This window comes from Mauremys reevesii, linkage group 2 (assembly GCF_016161935.1).
Source record: "Mauremys reevesii isolate NIE-2019 linkage group 2, ASM1616193v1, whole genome shotgun sequence".
Lineage (NCBI taxonomy): Eukaryota > Metazoa > Chordata > Testudines > Geoemydidae > Mauremys > Mauremys reevesii.
Window position 1 is genome coordinate 37,609,032 of NC_052624.1, and position 23,050 is coordinate 37,632,081.

Sequence of the window (23,050 nt, forward strand, 5' to 3'; positions counted from 1 at the left end):
GAATACAGGAGAGGATGGAGAACCAGCTGGCCCCAGCAGCCTCCACTGTGCTTTTAATTTTACATAGAGCACTTGGATACTATAGCGATAGTAGCTGCTAAATGCTGATAGATACTATCTCAGTGCAGTGTCTGAGGGAAATTGAAGTCAGATGGTGGGAGTATTGTGGAACATAATTTATCAAATAGGCAAGTTACCAGCTCTTACTATAGTTATTTAGGGCATCTATCCTAATTGTGATGCCATTAGTAGAATGGGGCTGAAAATGTAGTTTGCTAGCCACCAATCTATCAAAGCTGCCATCTACAGGAAAGCCCATCAAGCGAAGGTTACTGCAATGAATACATACAAAGATATACAATCCAAGGCCCTTATATAGATTAGGTAGTACTGTATAGGAGTGGAATGTTTTTCAAGAGCACACAGCAAAATAAAAGGCTAAATTAAAAACCTTTTCACTTTTGGTGCAACATACTTTTTGATTTGATAATTTCCAATTCTGTTTTAACTATGATAAATGTACTTCAGCTAATTCATATTTCATAGAAAATTTCAAAGAAAGCTTCAAATACTTATTAAGAGGCATATCTTTTCAAGATCTTGCACACAATTAAAGTGGAGATTTTTTTTTTTAAATCCTTAGAAAGAGTATAGAAAAGATTTGGAAGAAGGGATGAAAGGAAAAGGACTGACAGTGTTTGAAGATACTCCGGATTTGATTAGAGTGAAAAATGCAGCCCAGATACTGAATGAGGTATGTTTTGCTAGTGAAGGTTGTTAATGTAGTGGAAAGTTCAGTCTTTACAGTGCACCCTCTGGAAAATATTCTACATTTTTGCATAATTTAAATGGAAATACTGTATGTTTTGAAACTGGTGGAACTTATATTTCGCAGAAAGAATATAGAAAAGATCTGGAAAATGAAATAAAGGGGAAAGGAATGACACTGATTCCAGATATTCCTGACATTCGGAGAGCAAAAAGAGCATCTGAAATTGTTAGCGAGGTCAGTGAATAAAGCATTTTAAAATATTGGTTTTTTTCCTCAGTTTATTGATTGCTTCAGTTAGTGAAAACTAACTAGTCTCCGCTCTATTGAAAAGAAAGCTGAATAGGGTTTAATGGGCTTTTAAAGAAACATTTGCTGAAGATTTTTTAAAAAATCTTGTATATTAAACATTTTAGTTTTTGCAACTGGATATTGGTGTGTATTGGCAAACATCTTGCAACTTACATTATATAAATGATTAAATATATATTTGTGAAAGCTGCTTCCCAAATGCAAAGCTGTTGCTGAAGGACTATTGTTGCTTGGACCTTAAGCCTTCAATTTATTCTGTGCTCATGGATGGGCGCAGGGGTCTGCCTGCACAGAACATGTTTCAGGATCTGGGCCTTAGTGCTTACAGTGCTGGCCCAAGTTCACATGGCAGTTCCCTAACACCAAATCCTGGGCTTACCACCAGATCGTGTAAACTTAAATCCACTTGAAGCCCTGCTTCTGTCAATGGCCTTCTGGGAAATGGAACATTTATTGTGACCAGGGTGAGTGTAGGTGCATAGGGCCTGCCCTGCTTGCTTCAAGTTAATGAGGATACACATAACATCCAGTACTGTCCTTCTCTCAATCTTTTAAAAAGGGGAAGCCAGGAAGAAACATCTCCCAGTCCATCCTCAACAGGAGAGGAAAAGCAATCTTAACACTTTTCACAGGTTATCTTGTCCTTTGTGAAAAAAGCGAGGGGGGTGAGAGGTGGGCTATGTTACCACTAGGCTGATCAATTTTTTTCCACTCAAAAAGAGATCAAGAAGCAAAAGTCTTTTAGCCCAGTCTCTTGGTGCCCTACAATGTAAGAGATGAACCCTTTTTAATTAATAGGAGGGTATAGTCAATGTTCATTGAGCTAAAATACTTGGGCAAGAAAAGAAATAAAATGTATTTATTTTTGATCTGATTGTTTTCAGTAGGTGGAAGGACACCAAAATAGAAAGGAGTGCTCAGTATGGAATAGCTAAGAGCGTAACTTATTTGCTTCTTTTATCAAACAGTAGAACTAAAACCAATATATGTAGTGTCTCAATATTTTAATTCCATTTGCTTATGAATGAGAGATGTATATTCTTTGGGTGTGATGAAGATGATTCATGATTACCAGATATTTATAATTTATAGAACTGAAAAACCAAAGATCATGTATATAAGTATTGCCATTTGTCTAATGAGTGTGGTTCAGCAAAGACCTCAGATTCAGATTAGTAAATTACAACTTTTTTGCTACAAGAGCTCATGGAAACACCTTTGTACCTCATTAGAGTTCTACCAGAGACCTTTCATAAATACATTATTTTCTTAAAGCCAGATTATGCTTGTATTGGGAAGACACCATACATAGCTTGTTACATTACATTCCACAGAGTTTTAAAAAATTCCTTGGAAGATAGTCACTGCTATTTATATGGCCTGTTTTTCAGACCATATTTTTGTGGCTGCAATTTTGAACTTGTGGTGAAACAGCTCCCGTAGTTTTGCTCCTACAGTTTGGTTTCGTGGCAGTTCGTTTCAGGTGTAAGGTTATGTCTACAAAAAAGGAGCTCTAGTTTGACAATCCGGCCCATAAATATGTGGTTATAGAACATCTGATTATTTGAAACTGTATCTTCACAGAAAGAATACAAGAAAGACCTGGAGACTGAAATTAAAGGGAGGGGCATGCAAGTGGGCACAGACACCCCTGAGATACAACGGGCCACAAAAGCTTCTGAAATTGCAAGCCAGGTTAGTACAGTATTTGGTGGAAGCTTTTAATTCAACAGAATATCATAAGCTACCTTTATTAAGAGTTCTGCTTTGTGACAAATCAGCACAGTAATGCATCAAATGTGTTAGGTTTCACAAAATTCATGGTCATGAGCAGGGGCGGCTCCAGGCACCAGCACGCCAAGCGCGTGCTTGGGGCGGCAAGCCTTGGGGGGCACTCTGCCGGTCGCCGCGAGGGCGGCAGGCAGGTTGCCTTCGGCGGCATGCCTGCGGAGGGTCTGCTGGTCCCGTGGCTTCGGTGGAACTCCCGCAGGAGTGCCGCCGAATCCGCGGGACCGGGGATCTCGAGCAGGCAAGCCGCCAAAGGCAGCCTGCCTGCTGTGCTTGGGGCGGCAAAATACCTAGAGCCGCCCCTGGTCATGAGCTGATTAGAGTTTGGTGTGACACATTCCAACTCCTGGTAAAAGGTGAAAGTTGCATTACTTACTAACATCATCAGCACCATGATCAGGAGCCGCACCTGCTACCTTGACTAGTTTTTGGGCCTTAAAATAGGGTGCTGCTTGTTTGGCTAGAACTAGATGATAAATGGATGCAGAGAGAGGGAAAATGCTTAAGGCCCTGCAGCCTTGATCTTGCACAGTCAGAGGAAGGGATTCATATCTACACAAGCCTCCAATCAGGACTGTGAAAATGGAAGAGAGAGACTGAGATAAAAGGCTGCATGAAATTTTAGATAACGGTATTCTTAAAAGGATGTTTTAAGTTGGCAACAAGTGGAGTATAGATATACAGTAGGTAGACCCCACAGAGCTAATGCTATTAATATAAAAGCCATTTGGTATTGTAAGGATTCTAGTCAATGAAGGCACACAGATGAAAGCAGGATCCATATAAAGCTTTGGCTCTTGTACATCTGAGTATTGCCAGTCCTATTCTTCACAGAAAGAATACAAGAAAGACCTAGAGACTGAAATTAAAGGGAAGGGGATGCGAGTGGGCACAGATACCCCTGAGATACAACGAGCCAAGAAAGCTTCTAAAATTGCAAGCCAGGTGGGTACAGAATGAAACATGTACATTATATTTAAAGTAAAATACAGTAAGACTTTTAAATATATGTAACTTTAGTGCCCTCGTGGCCAAGATGGAGTCTGTTCTGCAGGCAGCTCTGGCCAAGAGAAGGCGCGCACAGGAATGCAGCAGGGAAAGAACCTGTTCCAACCCCCCCCCCCCAGAGTGAACACACACACACCAGAATAGTACAATGAATATAGGAAAGGGAAATATTTATTTACAGAGGGATGAAAGGAGGAAACAACAGGGGGAAATATAGGGGCAGTGGTAAAACAGGGTTGCATTCAACTCAAGGCCCCACAGGCACTGTGGTACCACAGTCTGAAAGGGGCAGACACCGAGCAATGTGTCTGCACACACAGTTCAGGAGCCCTGGGCAAAGTTCCAGTCCAGCAGTGAGTCTTGGGTGCTCCTGGTCGTTGTCAGTGCCAGTGAACTTCCCCCAACAACCCCTCTGGTGCCCTCTTCCCGCTTAACTAGCTAACAGCCTCCCTCATTATTTCCAATGCAAAGTCACAAGCCCCAGTACTCACAGCCCCATGCAGCTCTGGTTTGTCCTTCTCAGGTGATTCCTCCCTGTCACAGTGCTCCTCCTGGCTCCTATCCTGGGGTGTCCTCAATTGGCCGCTCTGTCCCTCCCAGGCTTCAGGCAGGTTCTTGGCTCCTTCTCTCCATGAGGGCCAGCTTGCTGCAGCCCTTCTGTCTGGAGCTGCAGACACACACGTCATTCTCCCCTCTCTCTGCTGCTCCCCATCTTCAAACAGCACTTCCTCCTTCTGGAACAATCAGCACTTCCACTCTCAGGGAAAAAAGTTTAAAGGGGCCATGCTCTCTAAACCCCAATGGGATTACACACACACACATATATATATATATATATATATATATATAAAGTCATGTTGAAAGTTGACTGAACTAAGCATAGCTTGCAAAAAAAACTAGATTGTACAGCTAAAGCCCATTGTTTGGAATCCAATGAGTGTTACAAGAATAGCTCTGAAGATAGCACACAAATTACAGGTACTACAGAACATACACTAAAGGTTAGGAGTTTTGTAGATTTTAGGATTATGAAATTATGGCTTTTGCAGAAAGAATACAAGAAAGATCTGGAGACTGAAATTAAAGGGAAGGGGATGCAAGTGGGCACAGATACTCCTGAGATACGAAGAGCCAAAAGAGCTTCTGAAATTGCAAGCCAGGTGAGTACAGAATGAAGGTTAATTAAGTGTTTTCATGTCACATCAGTGTGCCCTAGGCACACATTGTGCAGTGCATGCTGCATTACCTCTTACTAATTAGAAGAATCCATGCTAATATTAAATACATTTACATGTGGAAGCCACATGTGGAACTAAAGTATTTGGGCCTGATTTTCATTTACACTAAGAGCTTGTCTACACTTAAAACACTGCAGCTGCACTGCTGTAGTGTTTCAGTGAAGACATTAGCTATGCTAATGGGAGGGGTTCTCCTATCAGCGTCAGTACTCCACCCCTCTGAGAGGTGGTAGCTAGGTCAACAGGAAAATTCTCCCATCCACCTAGAGCTGTCTATACTGGAGGTTAAGTTGGTTGAACTGCGTTGATTAGAGATGTGGATTTTTCACACCCCTTAAGCGACATAGTTTATACCAACCTAATTTCCTAGAGTGGCCTATGCCTAAGGTCCCTTTACACCACTCTGGCAATGTAAAGGGGCTGTTAATTGGGACTAAATTGTTTACAACTATTTTAACACGCTTTTACATTATCAGAGTGAATACACATTTTGGATGTTCTAGCCGTAAGCAGAGATGACATGCACATGGTAAAATGGTGTTTTTCAGAAAATGTACAAAGATGCAGCAATGTAAAGGGGCTGTTAATTGGGACTAAATTGTTTCCAACCATTTTAACACGCTTTTACATTATCAGAGTGAATACACATTTTGGATGTTCTAGCCGTAAGCAGAGATGACATGCACATGGTAAAATGGTGTTTTTCAGAAAATGTACAAAGATGAAGCAGGGAAGATGCTCTGTAACTACTGTACCGTACCAGATACTCCAGAAATTGAGAGGATTAAGAATACTCAGAAAAACATCAGTTCAGTGAGTAGCCGCAGTTCTGCTTTTAGAAGTGATTTTTCACGTATGTTCAGTGTGAAATGAACTCTCTTGTGTCCTGACATAAAATGGGAATATTCAAGTAATTGTTCTTCAACCATATGCATAGTTTTGCAATGGCAAAGACCATATCCCTATTTCTTTTAGAAAGAACACCTGTCTTTGCTAGATTTGACACTAATATTTTGAATGACTAAATCACTGATGCTACCCTCACCAAGACTCAATTATTTTTTACCGAAGAATTTTTTTATCAACCCCTGAATATAGCTTTATTACAAACTCTGTATAAAAAGGAGCAGAAACTTGGAGTGGCACCATTGTAAGTATAAGTTTTGTCATATGGTTATGGTCTAAAACTAGAAGAAACCCTGACTTAAAAATATTAGTTCAATGGTTTTATGTTACATTGGACAAGAGATGGGTTTTTTACTTTATGCTAGATCCAAGTTTTAGTTTACCGCTAAATAAAAATCATAATGGCTCAGATTCCTAAAATTTCTCACTTTGTTGCCTATGTATTCAGTCCTCTTCACTTTTGTATGTTCATTAGTTCTGCTGTATGTAATGCTCACTGTACTTCTAATCTAATAGTGGTTTCCCAAAAGAGAAAATGAATATAGGGAATTTAGTTTATGTAACCAAAGACTATCCAGTTATTTATGATTCTGGCTGACTCTTTGTAAAGGTCAGGAGGATGTCTGCTGGCTAATGTACTAATTTCCCAGTCATTAGCTCAGAAAGAGCCAGTTGACCAGAGGTAAAGGAATTCTATTTAAGCTGGTATTGTAAATTAACCTATGTTGTATTCTAACAAAATTTCAACATGTAAACAATGTTGCTTGAAATTTTTACCACTATCTGACCAGAGAGGTGAAATTCCTGAGTATTGCGCATCATTATAGCGGCTCAACTACATTTCACTTCAAAAACAGGCTTGCTGCTAAATCTTTGTTCAGTTTAGCTATATCACCCTCAACATTGTAGCATCAGAAGTGGAAGCAGGGGCCTTCAGGGAAAGGAGAGAAGAGAGGCCTCTGAGATAGGTTTGGGCAGTGGAGGCTCGTGTAGCATCTTCCTGCCATCACCACCACTCCAAGCAACTGCGGTTGGGAATAGTCTCTTCTCCTTTCAGAGAAGGGATTTTGAAGCACTGTACCTACTGCTTTCTAATACTAGTTGCTGATGGGGTCAGCTGCCTCAGTTCTTGGCTTGCCATATTTGCTCCTTCCTGCTGTTTGTTGCCTCATGTTTGAACACTGCTGTGCAATGTATTATGGAGGCATGTTTCACGCTATGGCTCATGTTACAATAACACTGTAAGTGCTAAATTCAAACACAAAAGGTAACAAAGGGCAACCTGAGCTAGGCCCTCCCTGAAGCTCATCTCCTGGCCCCACTCTTCCCCAGCAGTTGTCGGCGGGGAGAGGGCAGCAGCTGGACTCAGAGCCATATAATCAATCTGCCACTGGTTGGAGGAGTTTTGGCAAGCCTCAAAGTCCTGGAGCCTCCTAGGAAATTCCAGTAACTCTGTAGGGGCCAGCATGAGCCGTCAACACTGTGGCTTTTTAAAAAAATGCCTCCCTATATTTAGCTAATTATTTAACAAAAGCAGATGCCTTTATTTCTGAGATAAAAGTTCTGAACTCTGTCTCTTAACTGCACCCTCTCTCTGTGCAACCTGCCCATAACTGGGAACAATATGTTAATATACTATTGGCTCGTTCTCCTCACCTTCTGACCTTTTAGTTTCCTGTGCAGCTTAGGTTAATAAAGGTAAGTTATTAAGCAATCTAGTGCTAAATAACTAGGGGCGATACTAGAGGCAACCACACTAAAGAAAAATTGGGACATTCTTTGATCCTCCTTTTATTTGTGTTTCTCATTAGTTTGGCAGTGTCTCACACCTGGACTTTGTCAGGGTTATAGAGACGGAGTTTCTTCTCTGGCTAAAGATGACAAAACAAACAGCTAGCTTTGCAGATAGAATCAGTGCTTCTTTTTGTTTGCCAGCTGGAAGTGCTTCCTTAGCGCAACTTGCTCCAAGTGATATGTCAGATCATTTACAGTAGGATCTTAACTGCACAGTCATCTCTTTCAGAGTAAAATTCATGTTCCAATATGTTTTATAACTCTTGATGGAGGAAGAAACAACATATTTTAGTTTAATGAGTACTGTATGTAAATCTCTTTACCTCATTTTAACAAGTTTATGTTTTTTTAACAATTTTAAAGTACTTACTCATGAGCTGTCTCTCTTTTCACATGGTAAAATTCTACATAGCTGAAGATTTTATTACATTAAAAATCAAATATGTACATGTTTCACCCTCATCTGAAATACCGGGTAATACTGTTCACCCCACCCCAAAAGGCCAGTGCCAAATTAAGAGTTCAGAGGTGTGAAGCAAGAATGATTTAGTTCATGGACAAACTCTCCTATGAAGATAGATTGAAAAGATTGAGGATAGTTTGCCATAGAGAGGAGGTGAGTAAGAGGGGACACTATAAAAGTAAACAGGAGGTAGACTGGAAGCTTTTGATCTCCTCGTCTCGTAAGACAAGAACAAGGTGACAGCTAATGATATTGAAAGGTGCTAAATTCAAAATTCTAGCATAAATAAAGGAATGCTTTTCACAAAATGTGTAATTACACTGTGGAACTCATTGCCACAGAATGTCTTTGAGACCCAGAATTTAGCAATATGGATGACAAGAATATCCAGAGTTGTTATAATTAATACTAAAAAAAAAAGGTTTTGAAAGGAGATAAAAGCCTCATGCTTTAGAGTTTAAGCCTATGTGCAGGTTCTGGTCTAAAATCTATTATTATTTAAAGTTAAAATCATTAATTCAAAATCTGTAAGAAATTGAGATCAAAAGGATGATGATAGATAGATTACCTGGCTTACCTGTGACTATTAAAAGGTACAGAAAGATAGCTGACCTTTTATTAATGTTAGTGATAATTGAGCTGATTTTTGAAAAATTATAATATTTGCTTTTCTTGAGTTATAGTCAGACAAGGTTAGAACTTAGAAAATTGCCTAGGTCTTTTTTATGAGAACTGGTGCTTGCATTCCTAAGTGGCTCATAATTATTTTTTTCTTTTTGTATATGAAGGTGTTTTATAAGAAGGAAGTAGGCTCTGGCACACCAGTCAAAGAGACTCCTGAGATTGAACGAGTAAAGAAAAATCAGCAGAATATTAGTTCAGTAAGTGTTAGCAACATTAATTATCCTTCCCCAGAGCAAAGTGTGGTCATTTTTTTTTCATTTTGTTTATTATAAATATTACCTTTTCCTATCCTTCACCTTATTCAAATGCTACTCCATCAGATTTCCAAGGGTTAATGCGCTACATTAACATGGTATTGGGGCTACACGACTCCAAAAGTAATGTTTAATTTGGATTGTCATCATTAATGGGAAATAGATCTTTTTAAAATTAAATATACGATGACAGGATTTCATCTTTCAAAAAACAAGCAAACACCTTAACCATTTTCGCTATTGCTGATTTAGAATAAATTCCAGCTACAACCCGCAACTTAGAAAAATATCTTATTAAGAAACGTTTTCCCCTTAAAAGTTGCTGCAAAGCTCATACGCTTTAGCTGATTGTTTGGTATACTGTGCCAGAAGAGGCTTTGGGAGAAAACCGAGGATTTGTGGTTACTATTGAAGACAAGTTATACAGGTGGAGCTGATGAGATTGGTCCTTTAAATGAGATTGTTTAGCTATGGCTGCTTGAGAATCTTAGGCATGCCAACCACCATTTGAAAGTCAACTATCAAAATGGCAGCTTCTTAGAAGCAGGATATACTCTTCAGTTAAAAGTTAAAAAATGTGGTAATTTGGAGAAAGATTTGAGGTGCACACTGACTACTGGGATCACTCTTAAAAATGTGGTCAATTACATGACATCTCGCAACTGAACACTTTTTTTTTTTTTATAAAAAGCAAACTGTTGCAAGTAATAGAGTCATAGCAGGAGTGTGGTATTTTTTTATCTGCTTCTCATAGGAAATAGGGTATTTTTTAACATCTATTGTACTAGAATTTCAGTCTTTACTGATTACAGGGTCAGCTGTTTACTGTGTCCCCTCCCCACTGTGGCCAGAGGTCACTCTGCAGCACTCCGCTTCTGTTTCCCCTCTTGGTATCTATGACACCTCCCGGGGTACCCTTGATGTCACCTGCACCTAGCATGAGGAAGCCTCGTCTGTGGCTGCTGGGGGTCAGCTCTCAAATTCCTCCAGCCACGGGCAAAACAAGCAGTCCCCTTTAGGCCTGGCAGGCCCAGCTGGCTCTCTGCACATAGTGGTAGGCACCCTCCAGCATCTGCCTGGAGTGTCCAGCCCCATATCCACTGGACTTTCATGATATTCACAGATCTGCAGCCCTCAAAGAAGCAGTAAACGTGAGCTTGCTAGCTTCACCTCAGATCACTGCTCTGCTTAACACATAGCACTTAAGCACATTACACTGCATATAGTGAAAACAAGCAAAAGTTTATTTAACAAAGAGAAGAGATTCAAATGATAGCAAGTAGAAATGTTGGAAACAAATGGTTACATATAAAATCAAATCTTAACATGTGTTCTAGAACCGAGACGTCTATAACTAGGTACTTTCATGTGGTATTGAACAAAGTTCACCCCAAAGTCCTTCCGGAGTTTTTCAGCCAGGCCTGGCCATGATCCTTTTTTTCCTGAGACAAAACATGCTGCCAGTGTGTCCCCTAGGTAAAGTGCACTGTGTATCTCTTTGTAACCCCTGCTATGTCAAAACAGTCCTTTCACCTTTATTAATAAACTGAGACATTCCCCTGCTGTGTGTTACTTCCTATAGATTTCACAATCTCTTGTTGATTTTGCAGTCTTGATTAGCTGGTGGTTCAGTATGCAAATAGACTTACATCATGAGACGCACAATACACAGTGACCAGTCAGAGAGATAAGCATCTAAGGCCTGGTCTACACTAAGAGCTCATGCTGCAAAACATCTGTTAGTCTATAAGGTGCCACAGGATTCTTTGCTGCTTCTACAGAACCAGACTAACACGGCTACCCCTCTGATACTTGACACAATCTCTTGTTGATTTTGCAGTCTTGATTAGCTGGTGGTTCAGTATACAAATAGACTTACATCATGAGACGCACAATACACAGTGACCAGTCAGAGAGATAAGCATCTAATACACCCTGCCTAAACAGAACCTGTCTGAGGCATGTCACCTCCTGGTGACTTCCCTTTAACTTCAAGGCTTTAAGAACATAATTTTCAGTATAGATACACAAGTTCTTAAATGTTATCTGTACCTACATTTTACAAGGATTACAATAACCATTGGGCTATAGGCTGTCGGGAAAGACCTTACCTGACACCAGACGGTGAATTATTGTGCATACACTTGACCCAGAGCATCCTTGTAAAACTCTGTGTCCCGCTGTGCCCTCTGCTAGTTGGCAAAAAGGGGTTCCTGAGTCACAGTTCCTCAGTAACTCAAAAATACAACCCCAAATTATTTAAAACACTTCTCTTCTGGGGGTCCAATTTATTCAACCCTTAGGGTGCATGCTGGCCTTCAAAGCCCCACTTCAGTTTTTCTCTCTCTTATTCCTGAAGCTTGTTCCAAATTTGACAGTCACTCACAGGCTTTTCCTGGCTGGAGTTCAGCATTCTGGTTCTGACTTCTCAACTTCCCTGCTGTCATGGTCATCTCTGCAAGAGCCTTGCTCACTCCCTGCAGTTTCCTGAGCTTCTCCCCTTCACTGCAGCTTCCTGCTGCCCTTTATAGGGGGAATCTGCTGTCTTCCATCAGGTCCCATCCAGCCATTAATGCTGCAAAGGTGGGCTGGAGTAATTCCTTCAGTAATCAGGGTTGGCTGTCCCCAAGCATCCAGCCCATCACCCTGTTATACTGATACAGTATGCAACCCCAAATACTACATTACATAGAAATGTGAGCACAGGTAGGCAATTTTTGTTTATTTTTGGAAAATGTGTATTTTCCTTTGACTTTTTTTCTTCTTCATCACTTCTCATTTCACTTTGATTCATGTAGTTAAGATTCTGATGCAGGCCATATCCTAACCAGCTAAGGCAGACTAGGGGAGTCGTCTCCCAGTGCTCTCAGGTAGAGATCTTATTGAAGTTATGTGCTGGTTATCTGTAGGGGATTTTACCACTTCCACCACCCTCAAGATGAAGCACCCCACGGAAAGCAGCCTTTAAATTAGCCAATGCCATGGGATGCCTCTTCCACACTGCACTAGGCCAAACAGCCCAGGGCTGCCACATGAGCCCTGTGCTGGGTTCAGTAAAACCTGATCCCCCCATGTCGTCCAGGAATCGGAATGATTACTGTTTGAAAAATAATAAACATGATTATTCTTAAAAAATTTGGAGTTCCAATCTGTAATATTGCTATGTAAGGTCTAACTGTGCATTAGACATAGGAGAAGGATTACAAAATGTTTGTTGTGCTTTTCTAGTTCTCCTTTAAGTTAGTAACTTTTTTTAAAATATCTATTGTTCAGATAAAATACAAAGAAGAAATGAAGCATGCCACAGCAATTTCGGATAACCCAGAAATAAGGAGAGTTAAGGAAAACCAGAAGAATATTAGCAATGTGCGACCCTTATTCATTACTTTCATTATGCTGTATTTTCTCTGTTTCATTGAATGTCTTGGTTCTAAATGAATAAATCCATGATGTTTGCATTAATTCTACTTTGTCAAAAAGACTATTTAACGATTTAACTATATAATCTTCCCTCTGTGTTGAGCTTTGATTAACATTAATGGGAATTACCTACTCGTATCAAAATAACATTATACACTTGATGTGTGAATTTGAGAATTTGCAAAAGGATCAGCATTAAGTACCATGTGGATAGAAGTGTGTGTTCATTAATGAATGATATTTTCTAGTAAATTGCTTTACATTATTCTTTAATCTCTATTAACAGAGCACAATACTTTTGTTACTTGGGGCTCTCTGTATAATTTCTAATACCCTGTTTACCAGGTTCAGTACAAAGAGCAGCCTTGCAAAGCTACGCCTGTGACTGTCACCCCTGAGATGGAAAGAGTCAAGAAGAATCAAGAAATTGTCAGCTTGGGAAGTTGCTTTAATTTTTAATTTAATTTTATCTTTGTCCTTAAAGAATCATCTGATCTATAGATTTCTTACAAAACAAGTCTCCACAAAGATGTTTGTTTTCCTTAGTTGAGCATATATTCAAAAAGAAATATATATAGAATACAGAATAACAGTTGCCAAAGGCTCCATTAACAAGGCCATTGCATGATTCAGGAAATTAAATTTGATACAGGCTTCTGGGTTAAACCAATGCCCACAATTTTATTAAATAAAATATTATTAGAAGCAAAACTACTCCCCCTCTTTTGGGTCATAAATCTGACTAATGCAGTCCTCCACATATTTCTCTGGCCATAAATGACTACAATTAAGTGTGGACTTTAATTAATCCCTCCTTTGTCCCCAAAAAACTGCCCCAAACTGGTGTCCAATGACAAAAAAACCCACCTCAAAATCCTACTGTAGTATAGGCTACATTGATTTTGTATAGTGCTAATATTTTTTATCAGAATTATCCAGGACTAAGTCACATACCTTACAGAAGTCTAAGTATATTATATCAACACAGTTACTTTTATCAACCAAATTTGTGATCTTATCAAAAAATAAGAAGTTTGTTTGGCAAGACCTGTTTTCCATAAATCCATGTTGATTGGCATTAATTATTCTACCAACTTTTAATTCTTTACCGATTGTGTTCCACATCATCTTCACCATGATTTTGCCCAGGGTTGATATCAGGCTAACTGGCCTATAGTTTTCCAGGTCACCCTGTTTGCCCCTTTTGCATATTGGTACAGCACTGAACATGCATGAGTTTAATGCATTACCTTTAGATGTGTACTTCCTTTAATTAAAAAAAAAAAGCAAAGTGCATTTAAATAAATGTGTGATTTTGACAATTGATTTTAATTCTCTCTGTTCCCTTGTGCTCTCGGTATTCCATCACCCCTGGATAATCAGCAATGGAAATAGTGCATGCAATTTGGAACATGGATGTATCCTTTATGTGATCTCTGGGTTTATTGGTTTGGGTTTTTTTATACAGTGGGTGCCATTAAAATCTTGACACTTACCCTTTGTTCTCATTGAATTTACTGCAGTATTTGTGGTATGCCCCATTCTAAGTGGAGGGAGTATCACAAAAATGATAAACTTTAGTACCGTGAATGCCAAGTTATTAATTGGTGTATAGTGTTTCTGTTTCAGAGTAGCAGCTGTGTTAGTCTGTATCCGCAAAAAGAACAGGAGTACTTGTGGCACCTTAAGAAATATATATACATACAGACAACATGAAAAGGTAGAAGTAGCCATACCAACTGTAAGAGGCTAATTAATTAAGGTGAGGTATTATCAGCAGGAGAAAAAAAAATTTATATCCTCACATCTTTTCAACTGTCTAAAATGGGCCATCTTGATTATCACTTCTCCTGCTGATAATACCTCATCTTAATTAATTAGCTTCTTACAGTTGGTATGGCTACTTCCACCTTTTCATGTTTTCTGTATGTATATATATTTCTTACTATATGTTCCATTCTATGAATCCGATGAAGTGGGCTATAGCCCACAAAATCTTATACTCAAATAAATTTGTTAGTCTCTAAGGTGCCACAAGTACTCCTGTTCTTTTTACAGTGTTTCTGTGTGTATGTACACACAAGTACGTAAATAATAAAAATCCATAGGAAGAATTCAAGGTTATTTTTCAAGAATCAAGTTTTATAAGCTTTAATAAATTTCAAATGCAGTTTATCCTTTGATTTGTTTCCTGGATGACCTTTTAAATCATATGGTTTAATGTAATGTAACATGGTTTTGTTGAAATAGTATATACCATTTTTATTCTGTGAAATAATAGGTTCACTATAAAGGGCAGCCTGCCAAAGCTACTTCTGTGAGTGTCACTCCTGAGATGGAGAGAGTCAAGAAGAATCAAGACAATATCAGCTCGGCAAGTTGTTTAAATCTTTTTGCTCTGTTTATTTTCATAACAGAGTATGCTTTTCAATTTAGATTTGATATGATAAATGCATCTCATTGCATCATCCGTTTGAAGGTGAATTCTTAATCTTTGAAAATATATACTGCACGTACCACCATGGGCAACGAAAGTACCCATGCTTCCCATAATTACTATTACACAAAATGCAAATGGATATCTGGGGCAGTGCTCTACAAGGAGAAAGTCGTCCTATGTCAATCTGGATTCTGTTTGAGAAATCTTAAGTTTCTTGTTACCAAGCTTCAGAAGTAAACTCTAGGGTAAAGGACAAAAAGAACGAGAATTTTAAACTCAGTGCAAGCTCAGCTGTTTTTTTATTCAAAGCATGGAAACTTGAACAGGGGTTTCTGTTCCTTGTTGCATTATGTTGTGCTTTATCCATATCAGAGATGACTAGTCCAAAAAGGATCCTATTGCCTTAATAGCAACAATTTGATATTAAGATCAATGTCTTGGATTTCATGATTCATTATGTTCAAGGTTTTTGTTTCTGTTTTTAACTGGCCATTAACTTTTTATCATTATGACATTTTCTAAGTGTTTGAAAGGATAGATGGATGAGGGAACATTTGAATAAACTTTAGAGGAGGCTATTAGAGTGCAGGGAATTAGCCAAAGTGGCATAGGGACAGAAACAACCAGTCAAGCAACTTGCAGGGAGTGCCCCAAGCACTAGAACACAAGGGGTGAAATCCCAAAGACATAGGTGGCAAAACTCTAATTAAATTCAGTGAAGTCAGGATTTCATCTAGAGCAGGTGTTGGGCAAGAGGTGTTGAAAGAGAACACCCTAAAACTTAGACAGTGTTTATAGAGAAAGAGTAAAGGAAGCTGGGTTTGTCAGAGAGACTACATAAGAGGCAAAGGAACAATAACTGTTGATCCAAGTGACCAGGAGATGCCCTTAAAATGTAAGAACAAATGTAATTTAGATACCTGGTTCTGAGATATTTAATTTCTTTATCACAAAAATGTACTCATGAGTTTTAATTATTTTTATCATTATTCCTGCAAACTAAGATATTTTTACAAAGATTTTCCCCAAAATTGCCTGGATAAATGCTCTGCCATACTAATGAGCAGTGGCTCAGAGATGTAATGAAATGCATTGGCAGTAATTATATGATGTAAGATAAGTATGTTGGTATCAAGAAAGACAGTTACATTTTAAATTTTTCATTGTACACTGTTAAAGCACATTTATTTAAAAAAAACACTGCCTAATAAATCTTTAGAGACTATGCTGTAGTTTATACTGTGGATTGCTCAAGGATTATTAAACAAACATAAAATACTAAATTCATTTATCTGCTGAATAGTTGGGATTATATCCTATTATCATCTTAGTATAAAAGCATATTATAATAGATTTGTGCACATGCTTTGAGAGGAGATACCTTTGAATTTAAATGCATGGATATATCTAAAATGATATATATTTGCATGCAATCTGCATGTTATGGTTCAGAAACGAAGACTAAGATGAGAGTGTCCATTAGTGAAAGTACTCCAGTCTACTGGAATGACACAGAAGTCTATGCTAATTGACTCCCTCTTTCCAACTAGAAACAGTTACATTTGCTGTATTAAAAACTTGACAATTACTATTTGCAAGTAATGAATGTTACGGTGGTATCCCTGGCATTCAGTATGCTAAGTATATAGAATACCACAACAATATTAATTAGGCACAAGGTAACGTAGATAGTAATGACGACTGCTGCACATGCAGCACATAGGGCATAAATGCTCATTTTCTAAATGTACCAAGATGACCCTCAGATGTGGTGCAACCTCTTTGCACCTGTACTTCTGGCAAAGTCTGGGCATAGAACTGGCAAATGCAGCTCTGGGAGGATCTCCCAAATATCAAGGGGATCAATCCTCTGGTGACATAGAAGTTCTTACAGCATGCTCTATCCCTGCTAGAGGAGAGAGATGGGGACTATCTAGGGAAGAACTGGTAGTTCAGTCTCCATATTCAGTTCTGAGCACACGTGCTAACACCTTTCAGAGTGCCAATTATGATGGTATTTTTTGTAATGTTCACTTTGACTAGTAAGAACTTGTTCAAGACCTATTTCACATATACCACTGAACAGTCAAGACGGTTGACTTTCAGCCACTACTGACTTTTTGAATGAGTGGCTAATGGAATGAATGTGTCCATTGGCCATTTCCAGTCCCCTCTGCCACCTGCATCCTAGATTTAAAAAACAAACAAAAAACAACAGTTGTGAAAGAGGAGGAAACAGAACAAGTTTGTATAAAAATGATTTGGAAATGACATTATTGTGAGGCTTCATATTTGCAGTGTCTTTCAATGTAAATGAATGCTTCATGTTTACTGTTGTTGCTGTTTTGTAGGTCAAGTACAGCAGTGATCAGAAGCAGATGAAAGGTAGACCTAGTGTGATTCTTGACACACCTGAACTAAGGCATGTCAGAGAAACACAAAACAACATCTCAATGGTAGGGTACATTCTTCAAATAACTAGACTATACTAAGGAATGACACTTGACTTTACACTGGCGTTTACCCTTCAATAATCTAGGTAACTAATTAAACACTGTACTAAAGTATGGAAACTGTTTTTTCTCTTATGCCATTCAAGGGAGAGAGGGGTTGCTAACTGCATATGAATGTAATGAATATTGTCAAAATACTAATAAATGGCTTTCTAACAGTTGATTGTCTGGTTTTTTAAAAAAAGAAACTTCAGGCTGTTCCTCACTGTTTGAGCATCCCACAGTTTGACTGGATTAGGTGACACACACCACTTTGTGCCTGTGCATGTTCCTGGATTGTGTGTGACTTGAGTCTTGAAATTAATTGTGTTGTGTGTGTGTGTATGTATGTGTGTATATATACACATTAAAAACATCACTGATTAAGAATCTGTTTAAAAAATCAAATAATGCATAATCGGGGATACTGCCTTTATAACACTCATATCAGTTTTCTTCCAAGGCTTGCTATGTAATATTTTTTATACTCATCTGTCCCTTTTTGGAAAGCAGGCTGCACAGTAACAGCTTAATTGCCCGTAATTTCTGTCTTTATGCAACCAACTGCTGCTTAACAAGAAAAGTCAGAGGAAGGAGTATATTTTTTATATAAAACTGTGCATGTCAGCAAAATTCCTAATGAATTAAATTACTTTTTAAGAGATCTTTCAGAACCCTGTCCTAATATCACAGGGTTGTTTACATCGTTAGATGTATAGGTCAGCATCATTGCGTGAAGACGCTCAGGTGCTTGAGTTAATGCATGATGGAATGGCAAGCAAAAAAAAGTGTTTTTTGTGTTTTTTTTAAATGATAGCAAGTATGTAATGAAATCATATCAAGGAGATGGACTGTACCACCTGTCAGATCTTTTCCATATCTGTTTCTATGATACTATTATGGTGCAAAAATCAAGGAATAAAATTACTCATTATGAAATAGTTCTTGCTAGTTTTAGCATAATTCAAATGGGTTAATATCAGTCACTGCTGGGGGAAAAAACATTCCTATTCTTTTCCAGGTGAAATATCATGAAGATTTTGAGAAGACAAAGGGCAGAGGTTTTACACCAGTGGTGGATGATCCTGTGACAGAACGGGTGAGAAAAAACACCCAGGTTGTGAGTGATGCTGCATATAAAGGAGTACATCCACATATAGTTGAAATGGATAGAAGACCCGGAATAATTGTTGGTAAGTTGTTAAATAATGTTGCTGTCCAGAGATCTGTGTGAAGATAAAAGGCTCTGCTTCTCCTCCTCCTTATAACCAAGAAAAATATCCCCTTTTTTCATTTTACTTGGCTCCGATTGTGATGATGGTGTTAAATATCATTAGCTTACTTTATTAGTCACTATACATTCTTCCTCAATTCATTATTTTGTGAGGTTTTTTTCTTTTAAATTAAAATTAAGGGTCAGAATTGGGGTTTCAGAGAATAATTGCCAGGCAGAATGGGTAATTGTAATCAACCTTATCAGCTTCAAACTAATGAGGACATTAAGTAATCAAATGTTAAAATGAAAGACTTGTTCTAGATACTAGCTTTACAAAACCATAAGAAGAGGAAAATTGCAGAGTAATATAAAAGGCATTCTAATCACTACATCGAACTACAAAGAGTAAATTATTATATTTGAGACTTTATAATATTTAATGCAAATAAATAATCCAAAAGAAAACTGCTATTGACAGTCTGCTGTAGATGAGCCCTGAGAGAATTCAGCTTCACCCTTGGAATGCATGGGGAGGCAGACATTTGTTTTAAGGTATAAATTCTTTTTTTTTTTAATTTAAAAGTAGAACTACCTCTCCTATCAATTCAAATAGTAATCAAATGCTTTCATTCCTAGTCTGCATTTTCCAGTGTGAAACTTGTACTGAAGTATCAGTAAAATGGCAGCTTCTAATGAAATTATTAATATTATGAAGATCTGAAACAGTAACAGGTATTTCTAGGAGCTGGGGGGATATGTTCTCATTTGCTACCTAACTTTGTAAGATGCTATAAATAGTCAATGCAGTTTTTCTTTAACTTGAACATTGATGTAACTGGCATTCACTGTTCAAGAGAGATCTAGGGCTGTAGTGTTCTTCAGTTTAAATAAACTTGTATCCCTCTAACACAACAGTTCTCCACGATTTAAATTCTGCAGATCAGTTCATAAGGAAAGGACCCCCTTCATCAATCGCCTCCTCTCCCTCCCTATAATGCCTTGGAAATGCTCCATAAGAGTGGTACACATAGTCCTAGCATTTTGCCTCTATATAAATCCATGGTATGCCCACACCTTGAAAACTGTGTGCAGATGTGGTCGCCCCATCTCAAAAGAGATATATTGGAATTGGAAAAGGGTCAGAAAAGGGCAACAAAAATGATTAGGAGTATAGAACAGCATCCGTATGCAGAAAGATTAATAAGACTGGGACTTTTCAGCTTGGAAAAGAGGCAACTAAGGGAGGATATGATAGAGGTCTATAAAATCAGTAGTATAGAGAAAGTAAATAAGGAAGTGTTATTTACTCCTTCTCATAATACAAGAACAAGGGGCCACCAAATAAAATTAATAGGTAGCAGGTTTAAAACAAACACAAGAAAGTATTTTTTCATACAACACACTGTCAACCTCTGGAACTCCTTGCCCCAGAGGGTGTGGTGAAGGCCAGCATTATAACGGGGTTCAAAAGGGAGCTAGATAGATTCATGGAAGATAGGTCCATCAATGGCTATTAGCCAGGATTGGCAGGAATGGTGTCCCCAGCCTCTGTTTGCCAGAAGCTGGGATTGGGTGACAGAGCATGGGTCACTTGATGATAACCTGTCTGTTCATTGCCTTTGGGGCACCTGCCATTGGCCACTGTCGGAGGACAGGATACTGGGCTTGATGGATCTTTGGTCTGACCCAGTATGGCCGTTCTCATGTTCTTATGACAACATTTCATTCTGTGGCTTGCCAGTAGCTCTTCAGGTAGGCCACAGCTCAAGAACTGCTGCTCTAAAGGATTGTTCAGGTTAAGGCCGTAAGTGGTCAGAGAGAAGGAAATGGACACGGTAGCTCTCTGGGCCATAACATTTTGAGGTCTTGAGTTCAGCTGTCTTCCTGAATTTTCATATCAACTAATATTTGCTCAAACTGAAAAAAGAAAATCTAAATCCTAAAAGTTAGCAGAAATGTAATTGGAAAAGGGAAGAGAACCTGGCTTTATTCATTTTTCTCTTTCTGGTTGTCCTGTTTTCTCATTTGCTCTGCCTGGCACGAATACAGGCCACAAGAATCCCCAAGATGTTCATTCTAGCGACTTCTGTACCTAATAACAAGGGTAATTTATGATAGGATTGAATGGAGATTAAGAAGACTTGGCCTTCTATCATAGAGAATTTTATAACAGGGAGTGACAGAGCTCTACCCAGTGGAAGATAGCTTTGCAGACTGTGAAGGCCTTGCACATCTTGGCACTAAGGCAACACAACCTAGTCAGAGGAATCATTGGCCTGCCATGGAGACCCCAAAGCCAGAACAACCATCTGACTTCCACAACTAAAAGCAAGGTAGTCAGCTAAGAGCAGAAGAGCTCATGCATTCATGTGGTCCACAACATCCTCCTATTCAGCACGTTTTAAAACCCAGCCAGTGCTGCACTGTAAGCTTTATTTTTGCTTTGTGTACGTGTAATTCACTAACGCAACCATGAGTATGATGACTGAAGGGCTCAGTGGCACACACTCCAGTCAGTCATAACTGAGCTCATCTCTCAGAACATAAACTTCCCCGCTTATAAATAACTTATTGAGGAAAAGTTAGCACTTCTGTACAATTTTTCAAATAGAAGTCCTTTAATAAAAGAAAAACTAAAGAGAAACACCTTTTTTTTAAAAAAAGTGAAAGCAAAAAACAATAATTATTTAATAGAAATAGCCCATGACAAACCTGAGAGCTTTACATTTACTAATATTTCAGTTAATGACTTTCTCAAATGACCTGCAATCACATAGACTTGTTTAAACAGAATCAAAGAACTCCTTCTTCGGGGGAGGTCCTTGGCATCTGGAAAAGATCGCAGGGTCAAAAAAAAAAACAACCCAGCTGTGACTCTTAAGTTAACCCCAGCTGATAAATGTTCATTCAGGTAGGGAGTAATACTTCCTTATTAGAACCTACCTGGTGGGCTCTCTAAGTGTAATCAGTGGAGCCCTAACAACTTTTTTCAGTGCCTGAACAATGCCAAAATTCTGATCTAGAAAATGGAATTTTATGTTACGCGTAATAGGACAGTCCAAAGCCATTGAAATAAATGGGATATTTCCCAGCCCCCGAATTCTGATCTGTCTGTGGATTGGTGAAGTAAAGTGGGTCCATGCAGCTTATGTAGGTACACACCCAACGACAATATTTTCAGTTGGATAGAGGCCACAATGAAGCTAAAGTGCCTCATCTGATGAAGTGAATTGCAAGGTTCTTGTTTTATATATACATTATTGCAGACTACACAGGAGAATAAAATCAATGTAATAAATAAATGGTTTGTGTACTGAAGTCCATACATAGTTTTCACGGTTTTTATTTAGAAATGCATAATGAAGTATGAAAAACGGGACTCACCAATTCACTTCCTCCTTCAAGCCTGTCTGTGCTTTACATAGAAGTTCCAATTGTCATTGCTAGGGCCAAATGACTGTACATTGGCTTTCCATTCATTTTGTCTGCAGGAGCTAGCAATGTAAGGCTGTGGTAGATAACACGTAGCACACACAATGAATCCAGCTGCAGGCTGTGAGACTTGTTTTATTGCCAGTGCCTGCTCTTGCTGTGTCACCAATTGCAGGGATCTGACATAAGCAATCCAATAAAACACTTGGGATGCCACATATTTGGAGTCCCCAGGGTACAGCTTCACCTAGTGACTTATAAATTAGCCTGATTCCACTCCCCCATAGCAACAGGGTCAAGTTCATTTAATCTCCTCCAACATATTGGGATCCACTAAAATTCTGCAGATGGCTTGTCTTGCAAGACACACATGAATGAATGTACAATTTGCCTTTTTCCCTGTTATCTGGTAGATCCATATTTTAATTGGTCACACTTAGTAGCAAGGTTTGATTTTGAAACGATTAGTAGATTTGATAAGCATGTTACAGCCACAAGCAGTACATTTTACAGATTGTGGTAAGCTTATTGACAGAAGGTTTTATAGATGGCTATATATACTGTACATTGTTATAAGTAACCTTTTGACTTGTGGAACTCTATAACTATTTTGTAGTGATTTAGTAAAACATTGTGTAATCATTTCAACCTTTTATACATTGTTTATAAATGAAGTCTTCATATAAAATGTAACCTTTTAATCTGAAGACCTCTATTCTAAGCTATCCAATACTAGATGGTGAACTGCAAAGTTTGTAATGATTTCTGTATAGAATTGTGAGGAAAAGTCTCATGGTTATAACTGTTATTAAATTAATAAGTTGTGGTCCAGCA

The 23,050-nt window shown here is 38.5% G+C and overlaps 1 protein-coding gene across 10 annotated transcripts in view; it reads left to right on the plus strand.

Moving 5' to 3' along the window:
- NEBL (nebulette) overlaps positions 1-23,050 on the plus strand; it is a 410,603-nt gene that overhangs the window by 354,976 nt on the left and 32,577 nt on the right. For 5 of the 10 annotated variants that reach the window (XM_039523592.1, XM_039523591.1, XM_039523595.1 and 2 more), the window contains 12 exons: positions 644-754; positions 896-1,006; positions 2,666-2,776; positions 3,704-3,814; positions 4,927-5,037; positions 5,824-5,928; positions 9,067-9,159; positions 12,490-12,582; positions 12,982-13,074; positions 14,918-15,010; positions 17,428-17,532; positions 18,590-18,761. In XM_039523592.1, coding sequence (XP_039379526.1) covers positions 644-754; positions 896-1,006; positions 2,666-2,776; positions 3,704-3,814; positions 4,927-5,037; positions 5,824-5,928; positions 9,067-9,159; positions 12,490-12,582; positions 12,982-13,074; positions 14,918-15,010; positions 17,428-17,532; positions 18,590-18,761 — 1,309 coding nt within the window. Of the gene's footprint in view, positions 1-643; positions 755-895; positions 1,007-2,665; positions 2,777-3,703; positions 3,815-4,926; positions 5,038-5,823; positions 5,929-9,066; positions 9,160-12,489; positions 12,583-12,981; positions 13,075-14,917; positions 15,011-17,427; positions 17,616-18,589; positions 18,762-23,050 lie in introns of those variants that run through there. The other 5 variants (XM_039523600.1, XM_039523599.1, XM_039523598.1 and 2 more) reach the window with 4 other exon arrangements.